Below are 16,143 nucleotides of genomic sequence, written 5' to 3' on the forward strand. Positions count from 1 at the left end.
ACCAACAAATCACACGCGGAATCGGAACGGAAGTCGAAAACTACGCCACTGAGGAATAAGAGCGATCGTAATAATAGAAATTATATAGACAAACGGGAATGAATATTTATACAAAAATCGAAATTAAAGTGTATTATTATTATACATATACGTATGGAATGAAAAACAAACGATCTGCATAAATTTGAACATTTTTTATCAATAAAAGTGAAGAGAAAATTAAAAAAAAAATGAAACCTAACAAATCATATTTTGGTTCTATGGATTGCAATCGAATATTTGGGAAAAATTAATATATATAAAATATAAATATATAAAGTGATATTTATGATTTAGACAGCTCATAATATTTTAATAAACATATATTTTTGTTTGAAACATTTTTTTTATACATACGTACACATAAATTCTTTTAATTTTTTTTTTGCTAAACTAAACATGGTATATTTAATTGATCTTAGCACAAAGTAAAAGTAATTAACAATTGTACACTGAAAGAAGACATCGCGAGTTCAATAGCTAAATTCCTATCGAAAATCGGAAGATTTGTACATATGGCATTGGAGTACAGGCTTTGCCCAATCTTTCTCTATTTTGATTCCAAAAACTTACTCTAGGAATGTGCTTTGAATTATTGTTATGAAATACTCGGGTCTGGCGTGTTTTATATGAATCTACTCCTTATAATTGAGTATCACGGATGGGTTGCCTTTTTTTTTTGGTATTACTCCTGTTCGGATTTCTTGGCCAGGAGCGGAGTAATGGGCTGGTCTTTCCTGTTGGCACGCTCCTCCTCCTTGGCTTCCTTGTCGCCATAAATGTCCAGGTTGCGTCCGTAGTACCAAACGAGGTAATCAAAGAGGAGTCCCATAAAAGTGAGCACTGGAAGTTAGCAAGAAGGTGGAGGATATGGTTATTATATTACATATAAATTCTGAATCAAACTTACTGCAGGATAAAAAGTTGAGGGAGTAACGGAAGCGGGTCTGGTCATACAACTGGCAGTTGCCATTGCCATTGCAGGTCTTTGTCCACACCAGGCACGTGGAGTCGATGAGACGACCGAACATGATGGGTCCCGGTATGAGGGCCAGGAGGCTAATCATCATCAGCGCCAGTCCCTGGGCGAAGGACTTGTCCTCGTGGGCCACGGCACGATAGTTGACCAGGACGTTGCCCACGCGACCAGACGAACCGAACCAGCTAACAATCATCGAGGTAATGGAAAAGGCCCAAAAACTCCAGTTGCAGTTCTTGGTACAAATGCCCGGTCGGATCACCGAATCGGTGGTGGATCTCCTTTTCCTGGACACCAGCTGATCATCGAAGTCACCGTTGTCGTCCAGCAATGGCACTCCGCTCAGATACTCATCAAAGTATGTGGTGGTATCCAGTTCGGGTTCCGTTGTGGGTTGCAATAGATTCAGCAGACGCTGTGCCGCACTTTTTGGCGCTGCATCATTAACCACACAACTGCAGTCCTCGTACAACTTGGAGGTGGCATTGTATCCACGGCAACCCGCATGACAGGCCGAGAAGAAGGTGGTGTCCGTTGGCTCGTGGCAGACGGGTGTGTAACTGATGCCCTCGCAGGAGCAGTTCATGTTGCAGTTGCTCGTCAGGTTAAGCCTGTAGTTTTAAAAAGATTAAGATAATAAATCATATTAAAAAATTTCACAGTTCCACTGATACATACTGTCCCGCTTGCGTCATGGAAAAGGTATTCGGGCAGTAGAGGAAAGCGTATGAGATCTGTCCCAAGATGGAGATCCCACCAACGATCACGTTCCACATGAGCACCTTGCTGACGCTGGGTTTCTTTTTGGAAAGCACCAAACCGGAGCCAATCAGACCCACGACCATGCCCATGATGGATATGGGTCCAACGATCTTAAACAAATATTATTAATAATAATAATCACAGTTCTGCAATTGAATTCGAGTGGTAATTTACAATTGTGGCGCTCTGCGCATCCTTGTGGAACTGCACCTCCATGTACTTGGTGAGGAAGGTCATGAAGCCGGAAGCACCCAGGATATAAAACACCGCCGAGAGGATGTTGAAGATCAGCAACTTGTTGCGCAGCAGTCTCATGAGGGCACGTGGAAAGTCCTTCAGCTTGGGCAGATCTGCATTGGCACCCGCCGCTGCTCCAATGGTATCCAGAGCGGCGTTGGAGGAGAAGCGACTGCTCAGCGAAAGGTTCTCCTCCCGCTTGAGCTCCTCCTTCGTCTGACGGAGTGCCAACGGCAAGTGGGAGTTGACCCTTGGTGCGTTGACTTTGGGCAATTGCTTGGGAAACAGTCCGATAAGACCAGAGAAGAGGCACATGAGGGTGCCCAGGATCACCCAGCCGAGCCACCAGGCGCCCAGCCAGCGAGGATCCTTGCTGTCGATCAACGGCGTCTTGGTTGGATCGATGAAGGTGTTAAGCGATATGAAACCGAAAAAGAATCCCACGACTGGTCCAATCATCCTGAGTGCCATGGCCACCGCCAGCATGAGTGGAGTGTTCGTCTTCTTGGTGTTGTCGTCGAGGTAGGTCTGTCCCAGGGAGTAGTACAGGGTGTTGCCCACGCCCAGAACAAACTGCGAGAGGAAGATGAGTACCAGTGGCACATAGGAGAAGAGATCGTCGCAGTCCTCCTCGGTTTTGCCCAGTCCACAGAGTCGCTCGGTCTTCACTGAGCTGATATTCTACATAAATAGAATCCTAAATAGAGATAGAGCTTGATGATGGCGCAGATAACCCACCTGAAAGGAGTGATCCGAGCCAGATGTCCCATTCAATAGACTATCCTGGTACTCCTTGGTGAACTGCAGCACCTCGTGACCAGCTCCGTAGATGAAATGCGGCAGGACGAGTATGTAGCAGGACAGGCCGCAGAAGACAATGCCCCAGGCAATCCAACGTGGACGATTCCGCTGACCACCGATGTAGGAGAGGATGAGCGAGAGCATGATCTGCGAGATTTCATTGCCGCTCAGAATTATGCCTATAAAAATAAAATATATAGGGCAACAATAAGATCACTTCCAATTAAGATATTCCAATAAAACTTTTGTGTTTCATTTGTTACAGGACCTTGAAATATAATATCTTATAGATTTCCAATATTACCTGTCGTTTGGCTGGGAATCTTGAAGCGCTTTTCCAGCGTGGTTAGGGTGACGATGAAGTACATGTAGGACATCGCCTGGATGGTGCCGAGCAGCCCGTAGACGCCCATGAACATCTTGGTGGTGGCGTACTTCTGCAGCCAGGCCGGATGCCAGTTGGCCATGCCGCACAAGTAGTGACCTGGCGGGGGATTCGAGCCCCGACGCTTCACTTCCGCCATCTTCGGATTCCGTACCGCCACCAACTGCGGGATGCTACTGTCTAGTCTGTGGGAATCACCACCGATTCACCATCGATTGTGGGCGATAAGATTGCGGACTTGGCTCTTCCTGATAGCCAGTGGAGTGAGTGGTGATAGCAAACAATCTGCAAGGGACAATGGGCTCTCGTAAATCAGAATGCATTAGGGCTACCTGGAACAGGGTTCCTAAGCGTAGATTCAATTTCATCACACGCCGGGTCGATGGCAAATCACCCTGGTAATCATGACTCTCCGGATCGAGAAATCATCAAATATCGTTTAGGGCATAAAATTCGTGGTACTGATTAAGTGTCGATAATGGCTTCTACTCAAGATCACATTGGGTCTAGGCCGAGGCGATTAGATAAACCGGAGTTCCTTTGCCAAATATACCAAATATACGATATCTATATGGTCGGGGTAGCTTTCATAAACAGCTATATTTACCGCATAACGATGACCACCACCTCCTCTAATTTCATCCCATCATTTGGCAAATCACAAGGATCACTAGCTTTTTATAAAGTTAAAGATGGCGAAAAGGACCTGCAAACTCTGTAGTTTCCATTATCGCTATTTGTAATTTGGCAATCAATCATAATTACGGAATATTTACGTTTTTCTATATTTACAGGTAGCTGAAATCAGTTTAATGAACTCAAATCGATGGGCTACAACCAACTGATGTGTGAGAATTGTATGTAATTCGTTGCTTATCAACGCACTGAATTAAAAGGCTCTCTTTTTGTGACTCAGTCTATTTCATGGCTATATTATTTGTTTTCAGCAACAAACGTGTCTGGTGCATAGGGCTTATCGAAAATTTTGATTTGAAATACTGAAGTGTAATCAATCACTTGAGTAAACGGTTATGGGCATCCAAGTTGTAAGTTGGTCATGATTTTTCATAGCTTATGAAAACTATTCCTGTGCACCCAAAAAAGGACATAAATCTTAATTAATTGCATCAGCAGGTGTAATATGAACAACCTAAAAAACCTTCTTTCTGATTAAAATCCAAAGATATATGCTATATCTCTGAACTTGTTTTAAGCCAAAAAATACCCATAAACCTCCTTCCTTTAGATACGACTTGAGTTCCTGTACTTGTAAATTGACCCTGAAATCCATCGAGTGCATCCACAGAGCTGAGGTTCCTTCCGCATGGTGAGCTACCCCAATGTCGAACTACTAGTGCCGCCAACAATTCGATTACCAGGCAGGTGTACGTACGTTTCCAGACGCCAGTGAAGTGCTGCTGCCTATATGGTGCGCATATTATCAATTGCCAAATAGTGGTCACCACTCGTACAGCGTACAATCTAATCGGCACTTATGCGATTAATTAAATTGCCGCTCGAGTTCCTTTTTTTGCAGGAACCGCTCCCGATGCAGCGGCCAGTTGAGTGGACAAAGACGAGTGTTGGCCAATCCGTTCCGATCCGATCCGTTCTGAAGCGAGGCGCGAGTTAAACTGAGAAATGGAACTTAGAATTCCCAGGCACTGCGTACCGTGTCCGCTCGGTGCCAATCGAAGCCTGATAAAGCTTTATCAGGCCATAAAAAAAAGGCGGAGCGGGACAATCGCTGCTCTCGCCGCCGGCACACGTGCAAAAGAAATTTTTGGACATGTATCAGAGAGTATCTCGGAATAAACCTACCTACATGGCATATCGCAGCGCTTTGTTTTCTTCGTGCAGAGTGGTGGCTCGGTGGAGAGTTCAGACGATATCAGGCGGTATGACAATACAAAACAGACAATGGAGGAACGCGACAATGACATTATTATTACGATCTCTAAACCCCTGGGCTCGTCGCCAGCCGCTGCCCCCCATGCGATTAGAATTGTAAGCAAGTGAATTAGCAGAATGTGTAGACGACTACTACTGTGTGCCGCATGTGCATCAAAGAGCGTGGCCGAGGGTCGTCACCACAGTTCCTAGTTGTGCGCCTAGGTGTCCGTCTTGATGTGCAGGTCAGGATCGTTGGCGTTCTGCAGCAATTGATTCTGGCCAATCGAGAGTAGAATGGCCAGGCCCATCCACAGTATCGCCGCGATGATCAGCACCACGAAGATGGTCTGCGCCATGGTCGGTGTCATGAGTATGGAACAGTTCCAGCAGGGCTTCACCTCGTATTCCAAGTCCAAGCCATTGTCCTTGTCTGCAAGAAAATGCAATTGATCAAGATATGTGGGAAACATTGTAAATCTGCAAAGGTCGCCGAAACGTATGCAACGAAAATGAAACAGCAGATGTCTTATCATTTACTGAAATAAGTTATTTTCTCAGAATCATCCGCGTTACTTACCTTGCCACAGGATATCCAGATGAAAGTCAAAGAAACTGAAACGCGACCCATCCGAGTTATAGACAGTGATGTCCGTGCAGCACAGGCTGAACTCAAAGCCGAAGAAGTAGAGTTCGCGTGGATAGTGGGTGTTGTTCATGAAGATCATGCGCGTTAGGTACCAATTGCCCTGCGATGGCATCAGCTCCACGATTAGCGGACTGAGTTCTGTATGGAGCACCAGCACAATGCCGCCGTAGATGTCATGGCTGTTGAGCAGGCCCACCTGCAGTGCCTCCCCTCCCTGGGCGAGCACCACCTCCGTTCGATTGAAGGGTGACAGCACGGAGGGCTGCTCCTTGATGGCCATGATTATGTTGCGAAAGGTGAGAACGATCATTTCGTTACGCAGCACCGTCATGTTATCAGCCTGGCTGTGGCTGATCTGATGCGGCTGTAGTTCCGCCACGGTATCAGAGTTGCTCGGCTGTCCATTGCCTTTATTCTTGATGGACATGTGTTGGGTCTTCTGGGATTTGCGACGCTGGAGCGCTTTGTCCTCCTCCGTGTAAGCGGTGTACACATGCACCACCGGGCAGTCGCTGAACTGATAGGTTGCCACCGCCATTGCAGCGTCTGAAATAATCAATTTCATTTTATAAATACAGCGGTCAAGTAGTAAAATTTTTAATAGCTCCACAAGTCTTAATAATTTGCTGAAATCAGTATATGTATATGTATAAAAAATATATAATAAATGGAATGATGTTAAGTTAAATCAAAGCTATTAAAACACTTAATTCTTATGGTACATAGTATATATACCGTGAGCAAGCAAATTGCGATCGTTAAAGCTGAACGCGTGTATCTCTCCTTTTTGGCATGGCAGTTCCATTTCCGCCTCCAAGCTGCCCATTTCTGTGATCTTGGGAATGTGCCAGGTAATCTCTCCTGTCTTTTCAGCCACACGTTCCACGGCATTTAGAGGCTCCTCCACCTGGCTGTAGTAGTTCATCGGCTGGATCTTGGTGAGATAGGGAAAGCACAAGTCGCAGTTTATATCCTTTGCAGCAAGCTTTATTAAAAGGATATTTAATATATAAGAATGCTCTCAAGTAAATGAGTTATAATCTACCTCCGAGGCCAAGTAAATAATTATCATATTATTCTTCTGCAGATTTCGTATGATCTTTTGAAACTGCGACGTTGTTACAGGTTGAAAAATACTGGTGGCTTTAGGGCTGTAAGAAGGCGCCTTTATGGCAAATAGCTTATGTTTTTAATTGTTTAAACTTACGTTTCGACGCCCCAGACCAAAACCGGTGGTGAACTAGTCACTGGGGCTGAGGCTAAGGCAATAGGAACTATCAACAAAAGACTTGCGATGAAATACATCTTGACTTTTCAGTAGCATTGAATACTTATATTTGAAGCAAATATCTGGCTTGCTTATTATAATTGTAATATGCTTAATACACTTTTAAAGGTTCAATAAATAATCAAGGCATTTGCCTTATACTTTTTGGCATACTTTATTTTGGTAAGAATTGTTCTTAGTTCTTTTTTCCACTAGTGAAACTTGAATTACGATCTTAGTTATATACCACTGCTTAGGCACATGTTGCTTCAACATGTTGCCCACGATCCATAGGCATGTGTAAGCGACGGCAATAAAGTTGCAATGAAAAACACAGAAAAAAAGTCCAAAAATATGATAAGATAAGAGTGGGCTTATCAAACCAAAGTTGAAAAAAAGAGAGTATCGGTTGCGGGGCAGGTGCGGCTCCTCAGTTTGCTCCCGTTCCTCATTTCGAATAGACGTTAGTGCGGTCTTAACGCGGCTAAGATGCCAACGTACCAGGACCACTGACTAATGTAATCAATAGACAATAAATACAACAATCGAGTGAATTGAAGTGAACTGTAGTGAACATAAACGAATCCGAAATCGAATCGAATAAGGAATATGGCGCATAATACGCGCAACTCCGATTTATCGCAGATAGCGGTCAATGCCAACAATATACCCGATGGTGGGTGACCCAAATCCCCGATTTCCCCATTACGTATACTTGATATAGAATTTCTAACCCCTCCAACCAGACAGCGTCGACTGTGGCATCAAGGGTCTGGGCTGGTGTCGCGGTCCCGGATGCCAGAAATATGCCCGGCTGCGCACCTTCATCCTGGTCCTGGCCATCACGGGTACCTTTCAGGGCGCCTGCGAATCCTACTTCCGCGTGTCGGCCAAACAGGCTTCCTTCCAGTTCGGTTGGAATCCACTGATTGTGGGTGAGTAAGCAGCATTATCGCAAATATGGGAAAATGCTAACCTGACCAGGGAAAGATAATTGAGGTGTTGGCCCGGTTCTACGTGAAGATTTCTGTTATCTTATCAGTTTTTGCGATATTCTTGACGATTTCCAGTGTCTGGGAGCGGGGGGTGCTCTCTATTTTCCACTAGTTTTCTTTCATTTCTTTTTAAATTAAGAGGTATAAAGTAAATTACTAAATATTAAAACAAAACTGAGCTGTATTATGTTATTATTTATTAGGGAAATCAACTAAATAATAGTCAAACTATTTACCAAACCTCTGTACACTGTTTGGTGTATTGGTGTTTGGGTATTATCTATTCGTCATTGTTTTGATAAGAATGAAATACGTTATGGTAGTAAAAATTGCCGCGTAATACATTTTTTTTGGTTTTTGCAAATCGCCAGAAAAAAGAATTCGAGCGGAAGTGGCTTTTACCTCAATGAATGTTCGTGCTTACATATACGCATACCTTTTTTTACGGTTACTCATACGTCATATTTTAGTTGATCGTCGAGTTAAATTCCCCGAAAGCGTGTTACTAACAAGTTGTTTTATTGTTTAAACATACAGATTGGCTGCTGGTGGCCAGTGGCTTATTCCAGGCGGTCTTTGCGTTGGCCTTCGCCTACTGGGCGGACGTCTATCATCCCATCAAATGGCTGGTGGGAACTCTGATGCTGCAGGCAGTCACCTGTGTGGTGGCTGTGATTCCCTCCATTATGAACTTGTGAGTAACTTGTAAAAAAAAATTACTTCATTAGCATATGATTTCTAAAATATCAATTTCAAATAAAAAAACACTTTCTTACAACTCTCTTGCAGTGCCGATGGCAACCAGGCAAAGGATGCTCTGCTGGATGCCAATATGTGCGCCACATCCTTGGCACAGTTCCAGAGACTCACACTGACCGAGGCCCAGAGCAGCAGCCTCACCCTCGCGATGCTCTTCGTCCTTCAGCTGGCCTTGGGAATGGGAGGATTGGCCTACTACACGCTGGGTGTCAGCTACATCGACGACAACTCCCTGTCACATGATAGTCCAGCGGTGATAGGTGCTGCTCTAGCTGCGCGGGTGTTTGGCCAGCAGGCTGGATCCTTCCTGGTGCTTGGAGTGGGTCTCACCCATGTGGGTTGGTGGCTCGGTTGGGTGATACTGGCACCCTTCATTTTCGTGGGCGCTGTGCTCCTGGGACTGTTTCCCAAACGACTGCCAAAGACAGTCATTCACCAGGCAGCTCAACGGATCATTGAGCAGTCCAACATGCGTAGCTTTGGCAGCCAGTTCTCAACTTATATGGATGACTCCGATTTTTGGCCATCGCTGAAGAGGTTATTCAATAACCGCCTGCTGATGTTCAATCTGTTGAGCATCATGTGCGTGCAGAGTGCAGTCGTGAACTATGGCCTCCAGGAGGAGAGCTATCTGCAGAGCAGGTTCTTCTTGCCCTACAACGAACAGGATGGCTTGGCGGCGGAGTGGAGATCGGCCTTCGTTTCCTACTTCCTCAAGCCGCCAGTTATGGCGTTGGGAATGCTGATAAGTGGCCTGGTCATCTCGAAGGCCAAGTTATCTGCTCGTAAAATCACGGGTATAAACATAGCCCTCAGTATCCATCTGGTAGCGATTTTCATCGGCCTGGTCTTTGTCCAGTGCGATGTGGGCGCCATTGCTGGGGTGGAGGGTGGTAAGCTGAAACAGCCCTATTGCTCCAGTCAGTGCCTATGCACACCCACTGCCTTCATGCCCGTCTGTCCGGAAAACAGTGCTGTGACCTACTTCTCGCCCTGCTACGCGGGTTGCACCAAAAAGACCACCATCAATAGCTTTCAGTTGTTCGAGGGCTGCAGCTGCAGTGGGGATCAGTCATTGAATTCCACTGGTCAGATGAGGGCCACCGCTGGAGCTTGCAGCTCCGACAACTGCCAGGGAGCCATCATCATCTTCCAGATCATGAGCATTTCGGTGGCATTTCTGATGGGCGTCGGAGCCATAGGAAAGACGTTGATCACACTGCGAGCTGTCCTGCCACAGGACAAGTCCTTGGCCCTGGCCTTTGAACTAATGATCGTGGGCCTCTTCGCCTATGTTCCGGTGCATCTCAGCTACGACATTGTCACCCGTGAGTGGAATTTAAAAAGTGCACTTAAATACAATCTAAACTACATAAACTTTCTTTTGATTAGGCACAACCTGCGTTTACTGGGCACCCAACTACGAGCGTTGTCTGCTGCGGGAAACGCCGAAGCATGGCAACATCCTGGATATTCTCACAGCCTCATTGATCCTGGCCAGTGTGCTTTTCGACATACTCGTATACATATTCGCCAAGGGACTCAATCTTTACAACTGCAAGGTGACGGACACTAATTACACACCCTCTCTGTACGCACCAATTCCGCATGAGGATGCGACAACGTCGCCCAGTGCTCCTCGTGGAGGAAGTCCGGTGACCACCACCACCACCTCCTCGCCCATTCAACGCAGAGATGCCGCTCCAGAACCACGGACAGAGACAGCGGTATTCAGGAATCCCAGTTCGGTGACTACTTCATCGGGCGGAGCACAGAGCATTGTGGAGCCCAGTGAGAGTGGAGTCACCTATGCACAAGTGGTCTTTCCACCAGACAGACGCAAGCCAGATGACGGTAGCACCAGTCCCAAGCGGTTGGCCGTCCCAGCAAACGTACCATTGCATCTGCTCTCCGAGTCGGACGTTCGCAGCCAGTTGGGCAACCTGAAGTCCTTCAATCCTCCCAAACAGGAGGCGGACAGGGGTCAAGACACTGTTGACACCGACGATGTGGTGGTCACCCAACCGCAGGTCCAAGCTGTGCTTCCGATCACCAGAGACCTTCACCCAAACCATCAACCGCAACCTGAGAGTCCGAGGCCCCAGAGCCCAGAAACGGACTTCTAAAAGGGGTCACACAAAGTATTCTAATCTGTTTTTATTACATTCGTAAACTTAAGATCGATCCAATGTGCCAAGACAAATCATAAGAACAATTAAAGCTATTCTTCATTTCATTCAAAAACCAAATAGTTGTATCTTTAAAGATTATTAGGATGTTCCTGCTCGCAGAGCTCCGTGATATCTATACCCTGAAGGAATCCCGTTCAGGACATAATAGTGCGAAATGGTTCCCTATTGAGATGTGTTATGATCCGCACATTGCTCTTTTTCCCATGGATAGCATCCACACGGCGACCTCGCAGATGATCCAGGACCATCTGGCCACGGGTGTGGACTCCGGCCAACTCCACTGTGGCATGGTAATCCAACTGCTCGGCAATCATCGCCTTTGGGAAGATATAGGCTGCTGCAAGAGCGGCATCGGGATTAATCCAGTGCTTTATGCCACGTGACACTAGCATGGATCGCTCCACCCTGGACAAAAGCTTGACAAGAGGATGGTCTACAGAGCCCAAGACATCCAGCCGCCAGTCAAGTGACAGATTGAAGTCGTCATCAATGCTGGGTTCCCAGGGTAGAACAACAGCTGGCACCTTCAAACGCTCCAATTTTGTATGCGCCGCCTCCGGATTCATCACGAAATTGAACTCGGCACACTTCATAATATTTCCACGGCCAAAGTTATTTCACCCCATTATGTATATTCCACCAATTTTGTCCAAAAAATCATCGCCATATAGATTAATGCAGTTGGCGAAATTAGTTAGTGGCCCGCAAAGCAGAAAGTCAACTTGTTTTGGATATTGGCACACTAGCCGATGCATGGCATTCACGGCGTGCTCCTGCTGCAGTTGCTCCTGCAGATCACTCACATCTGGATAGCCGCCAACGTTATTAAGGCCGTCAGTGCCGTGGAAGCGGGAAATGTCCAACCATGTTCGAGCTACAATGGGATTGGCACAGCCCTTGAAAACTGGCACCTGCATTACGGATAGTCGCCAAAATAGTCGTCCCATAATTTAAAAATTTTATCTGATAGAAACATCTTACATCACGCCTCTCCAATAATCGCAGTATTCTTAGGGCGTTCTGGGCTCCATTCACCACATCCGTATTGCCCTGTACACAAGTAATCCCAATCAGCTTGTACCGCCTCCCACCCGGCAAGGACAATTGCTCTCCACGCAGTAGGAGAGCCAAGGCCCAGGCGTCGTCCGTTCCAATGTCGCAGTCGAAGACCACTAAGCGCTCCAAGCTTCTTGTATCGTTCTCCATGCCTATGAATACCACTCATAACTCATATTCACTCGCTTTATATACGTTTTGCGGTTGCTTTTAACGAAAACTACAAAATATAACCGTTGATTTGGTACAAACTGCGCGTCAATCAGCTAAACAACCAAATCGCAATCAAAAAGAGTGACACAAAACTGCGTAGCATTCGTCACCCTCCCAAATTATCTTGATGTAAAGTATGCGTAGAATACAAATATTTCAATTTCATCAGGAACTTTTTTACATTTCGCATATAAATAAGTGTTAAAACAAATAAATAAAAAATAAACTGAAAATGCTAGCGTGTAGATTTTTCTTTTAGATATTAACTTATTTAACCATGTGCCACAATCATGGATCGCCGCTTTCTGTTAAATTAAATGCAAAAAAAATGTTTTAGTGGTATTTGTGTAGCCTAACAAAAGGGCTTAGTTTAAATTGTCAAAATAAGTCAATTTTACATATTGTTTGGTTAAAAAATAAAAAAACAATGCATACTTCTTGGCGAAATTTCGTTCAAAGCGTTCAAAAAGTCAAGATGTGCAGTTTTCGAATTAAAAAAAGAACATTTTTGTTTTACCTTTTTTTTTAGTATTGATGAGTATTGTTTAATTTCATCGATTATATTTGAGCAATAAATATACCTTGAAAATTGCGAAGTTTTAGAGGATTCATTTGATTCCATAAGAAATTTAACATTCCCAAAATTGCCAAACTTTTTTGATAAAGTAGGAGACAAGAATATTTTGGTTTTCAGTATAATTTTATTTTTTCCTTTATTTTAATATAGGTTGTTTGCAGTTATTTTGTTTAGATGTATTTTAATTATTTTTGCGCTTACAAACTAATTAATAAATTAATAGTTAGCTTAAAAAGAGGCTTAAGTCGTAAAACTCATAGGAGAAGAACTAAACATGAAACGCATGAAGATGGTTCTCTGAATTGAATACAAAAATCATAAAGGGAAATACTTTTAACAGAATTACTGAGTTCGGGGGATGACATAAGTCTGTCCGTCCGTCCGTCTATCTGATTCGTCCGTCCATTGGTGTTTGCCCTGTAGACAGCTAGTTTTCGGCACTTGAGTTGGAGTATCATATTTGGTTTCTCTTCTTCACTTTTTAATCCGTTTTGGATGATCATTTTCTGGTTTAATCCACGCTAGCCTTAGACAATTTGCGTCTCCGCAGGCAGCATTTTGTGTTCTCTGGGGCAGAATCTTGGGCCCTGCCCCAAACACGAGTGAGTGCACTTGGGCATTGCAAAACTTGGCGTCTACAGGGCGGCCAACTTCGGACAGGGACAACTCTGGGAGGCGGGAGACCTCCTTGGAGCTTGGTCCTTTTTTTATTTTCACACTTTCATCTCATGGCTGCAGCAGTTCAGAATCTTTTCGTGGTTTATCTTGTGGTTTTGTCGGTCTAAGAGTGCGGGGTGTGAAACGAAAGAGTTAATGTGTAGAAAATCCTATAACAGATTTCGTATGAACATTAAGGAATTTTCCAACTAAGAGTAATCCAAAATTATCGACTAAATAATTTTAACAAAAAATAGGACGAGTTTGTCTTCATCTTACAATTTTAGCTTTTCATCATGTTGATTTTGTGTGTTTTAATTTTTTTTTGCAATGTATCTTCGTCGTCGGTGACTTTCGAGGTTTGTTCTCAAATTTAGTTTTTAGTTTTACACAATATTTACAGATATTTTTGGGTTTTTTGTTTGCAGATAGTTTTTAGAGTTTAACAAACAATTTTGATAAGCTTTTTTTTGTTTGGCTGTTGTTTCCCTTCTTTTTTTTTTGAATAGCTATACAATCTTTGAAATATAGCTTGAGAATATGCTAGAATTACTATAATTTACTAATTATTTTGTTATCCATTGTTTAATTTGAAACATATTCATATTTATGATGTAGTTAATATTTCCCCTTGTATTTTTACAATAAAAGTTAGGATTAAAGGTAAATTATAAAAATAGCAGCTGGCCTTTTCTTGTTTCATTAAATTGTATTTGTATTTATCGATCAATGTTGAATGTTTTGGAAATTTGAATTCTACTTTCCTGTCCTTTGCTTCTCGGGTTTGCTTTTGTTTTTTTACAATTTACATCTTATGTCTCTGACTGCACAATGCAAATTATCACATATTATTTCATTTATTTTCCCATCTGTCCCTATTCATTTTCTGTGTGTTTTCCCTGGCACTCTAGTACACTTTATCGATTTGTATTTTTGTATTTCCTCTGCTGTTTTTCTCTGTTGGCCAAAAATTTTACTTTTGTCAAGTATTATTTAGCAGCCAAGCTGGATGAGTTGGTTGTGTGGTGTTGGTGTTCTGGGTGTGTTTGTTTATGATTCTTATGTTTTTATTCGTAGCGTTAACAACGTGGAAACAAACGGGTAAACAAAAATAGAAAGTATTAAACAAAAAGTGGAGGCGCAGCAGCGCGATATTTAAAAGAACTTCTATACTCGCTTCGAGTTAACAGCGGACGTTAACAGCGCCAGCCGCAGCCGCTGTTAGCGTGCAGTCTATCTGTGTGTTTGTGTGTGTATTTCGTATGGATGTGTGTGTGTGTAAATGCGAATGAGTGTGTGTGTGTTTGCGTGTGTGTGTGGTGGTCTGTATGTGTGTTAAACAAATATCACAATCGAGAAATTAACAAAACGGCGGCTGCAGCAGATTAACAGCCAGCAACAACATAACAATTCTTAACCGCAGTTTAGTCTACCTAACACGAACTTAACATGTTGGTGAGTCTGCCGCCGCTACTGTTACTGTTCTTGTTGTTATTGGCCTAATACTTTCGCTGCTCTCCTCGGCCCCGCCTCCTCCGGCTAAGAAAGAGACTTCGGCTGAGTTTACATTACGGTTTTCATTCTTAAAAACGTTCATTTCCCCCACACACACCACGGTGCGTGGGCGCCTTAAAAAAAACAAACACTGTGTGTTCGGGCCACAGCAGCAACAGCTTAGGACATGGGACCATTGGCTGTGACCACCGATGCTGCCGCTGCCGCTGCTGCTGCTGCCGCTGCTGCCGCTGCTGATGTCACCTGCTGCACCTGCTGCTCCACCGATACCGCTGCTGTCTCGACTGCACTGCTGCCGTTCTCGGCACTGCCGTTGGGAATGCTCGTGGGTACCACCGCGGACGCTGGACTGGTGGCCACACCCGTTACCGCTACCGCTCCAGCGGCCTGCTGTTGAACTGCCTGACCCGCGGCAGCTGGAGCAACGACACTTTGTACCGCCGGTGCCGCTTGAATGGCGGGCGTGGCCGGCGGGGCGGCTAGCTGAAGCTGCAACTGCAGCTGCTGCAGCGTCTCCTGCGGGATGTTCGACTTGAGAATGCTGTTCTCGAGCTCCAGCTTGTTGATCTTGTCCATCAGCTCGGAGATGCGCTCTTTCAGCACTTCCACCTCCTCGCGCACCGCTATCATGAGATGCGACTTGACCAGATCCTGAAAGAATAGAAAGAGGTGAAAGGTTCTGTAAGTATGTTGTGCAAAACAGGTATTGTCTTTATATAGCAAGATCTTATTCGGAATACTAAGAAAATACTTCTGTTAAATGGGAAATGGGTGAAGTGAAGCATAGGAAGTGAAATTTTATATATGCCACTTTTTTATCTTAAATTCTTAGCTGGCTATATCTGTGCCACTTAGTGTATCTATTGTAATCCCGCTCGCTGCCAAGTAAATTTAGCACTGCAATTATAAATATTTACCCCGCAGATTAACAAAAACGTAGTGTTGGCTTAGCTCAACTTACATCCTGTTGCCACCTTTAAAAGAGCGTATAGTTGCTCTGACTCATTGCAGAGATTCAGAAAAGGAACCACCCATTCATAAATCACATTTTGTGCCAGCAACGTGGCGAATGTTTGCCCAATGTGGCGTGTTCGCGTTATATATTCGCTGCTTTATTTGCTGTGTAAATGCAAATGTAAATGGTTCGCCGAAGAATCAAATGCTTTCGTG

The 16,143-nt window shown here is 44.4% G+C and overlaps 5 protein-coding genes across 10 annotated transcripts in view; 1 reads left to right on the plus strand and 4 right to left on the minus strand.

Moving 5' to 3' along the window:
- Window positions 1–411: 411 nt before the first annotated feature.
- On the minus strand, window positions 412–4,864 carry LOC117150632 (solute carrier organic anion transporter family member 74D). The gene is made up of 7 exons (XM_033317604.1): window positions 4,597–4,864; window positions 3,123–3,488; window positions 2,756–2,997; window positions 1,955–2,698; window positions 1,697–1,890; window positions 950–1,629; window positions 412–882 (listed from the first exon to the last, which is right to left on the minus strand). The coding sequence occupies exons 2-7, from the start codon at window positions 3,340–3,342 to the stop codon at window positions 725–727; spliced, it is 2,238 nt and encodes a 745-aa protein (XP_033173495.1). The 5' UTR covers window positions 3,343–3,488; window positions 4,597–4,864; the 3' UTR covers window positions 412–724.
- Window positions 4,865–4,998: 134 nt separating this feature from the next.
- On the minus strand, window positions 4,999–7,053 carry LOC117142576. The gene is made up of 5 exons (XM_033306647.1): window positions 6,950–7,053; window positions 6,788–6,893; window positions 6,478–6,727; window positions 5,674–6,288; window positions 4,999–5,526 (listed from the first exon to the last, which is right to left on the minus strand). Exons 1-5 carry the CDS (start codon window positions 7,045–7,047, stop codon window positions 5,315–5,317), a joined length of 1,281 nt encoding a protein of 426 aa, XP_033162538.1. The 5' UTR covers window positions 7,048–7,053; the 3' UTR covers window positions 4,999–5,314.
- Window positions 7,054–7,465: 412 nt separating this feature from the next.
- On the plus strand, window positions 7,466–11,004 carry LOC117150801 (solute carrier organic anion transporter family member 1A1). Its single transcript, XM_033317859.1, has 5 exons — window positions 7,466–7,685; window positions 7,756–7,944; window positions 8,542–8,698; window positions 8,794–10,091; window positions 10,156–11,004. The coding sequence occupies exons 1-5, from the start codon at window positions 7,619–7,621 to the stop codon at window positions 10,887–10,889; spliced, it is 2,445 nt and encodes an 814-aa protein (XP_033173750.1). The 5' UTR covers window positions 7,466–7,618; the 3' UTR covers window positions 10,890–11,004.
- A 19-nt stretch (window positions 11,005–11,023) lies between these two features.
- LOC117150802 (pyrimidine-specific ribonucleoside hydrolase RihA) lies at window positions 11,024–12,161 on the minus strand. Its single transcript, XM_033317860.1, is given in 2 exon segments — window positions 11,024–11,866; window positions 11,937–12,161. Coding segments are annotated over 2 exon segments (1,068 nt in total).
- A 1,276-nt stretch (window positions 12,162–13,437) lies between these two features.
- Window positions 13,438–16,143, minus strand: part of LOC117142934 (protein bunched, class 1/class 3/D/E isoforms) — a 90,160-nt gene continuing 87,454 nt past the window's right edge. For all 6 annotated transcript variants that reach the window (XM_033307258.1, XM_033307250.1, XM_033307266.1 and 3 more), the window contains one exon: window positions 13,438–15,624. In XM_033307258.1, coding sequence (XP_033163149.1) covers window positions 15,133–15,624 — 492 coding nt within the window. In that variant the 3' untranslated portion in view covers window positions 13,438–15,132. The remainder of the gene's footprint in view (window positions 15,625–16,143) is intronic.

The sequence above is a fragment of the Drosophila mauritiana genome, chromosome 2L, assembly GCF_004382145.1.
Source record: "Drosophila mauritiana strain mau12 chromosome 2L, ASM438214v1, whole genome shotgun sequence".
NCBI lineage: Eukaryota > Metazoa > Arthropoda > Insecta > Diptera > Drosophilidae > Drosophila > Drosophila mauritiana.

What these genes read in the sequence shown, in the direction of transcription:
- LOC117142576 (XM_033306647.1), bottom strand. Translation starts at nt 7,047, where the DNA reads ATGTATTTCATCGCAAGTCTTTTGTTGATAGTTCCTATTGCCTTAGCC. An exon ending in TTATTTACTTGGCCTCGGAG is followed by an intron (nt 6,728 to 6,787) that starts GTAGATTATAAC and finishes CTTTTAATAAAG; the next exon opens with CTTGCTGCAAAGGATATAAA. An exon ending in TCGCAATTTGCTTGCTCACG is followed by an intron (nt 6,289 to 6,477) that starts GTATATATACTA and finishes TGATTATTTCAG; the next exon opens with ACGCTGCAATGGCGGTGGCA.
- LOC117150632 (XM_033317604.1), bottom strand. Translation starts at nt 3,342, where the DNA reads ATGGCGGAAGTGAAGCGTCGGGGCTCGAATCCCCCGCCAGGTCACTAC. An exon ending in GATTCCCAGCCAAACGACAG is followed by an intron (nt 2,998 to 3,122) that starts GTAATATTGGAA and finishes TTATTTTTATAG; the next exon opens with GCATAATTCTGAGCGGCAAT. An exon ending in ATGCGCAGAGCGCCACAATT is followed by an intron (nt 1,891 to 1,954) that starts GTAAATTACCAC and finishes TATTTGTTTAAG; the next exon opens with ATCGTTGGACCCATATCCAT.
- LOC117150801 (XM_033317859.1), top strand. Translation starts at nt 7,619, where the DNA reads ATGGCGCATAATACGCGCAACTCCGATTTATCGCAGATAGCGGTCAAT. An exon ending in TGCCAACAATATACCCGATG is followed by an intron (nt 7,686 to 7,755) that starts GTGGGTGACCCA and finishes CCCTCCAACCAG; the next exon opens with ACAGCGTCGACTGTGGCATC. An exon ending in TTGGAATCCACTGATTGTGG is followed by an intron (nt 7,945 to 8,541) that starts GTGAGTAAGCAG and finishes TTAAACATACAG; the next exon opens with ATTGGCTGCTGGTGGCCAGT.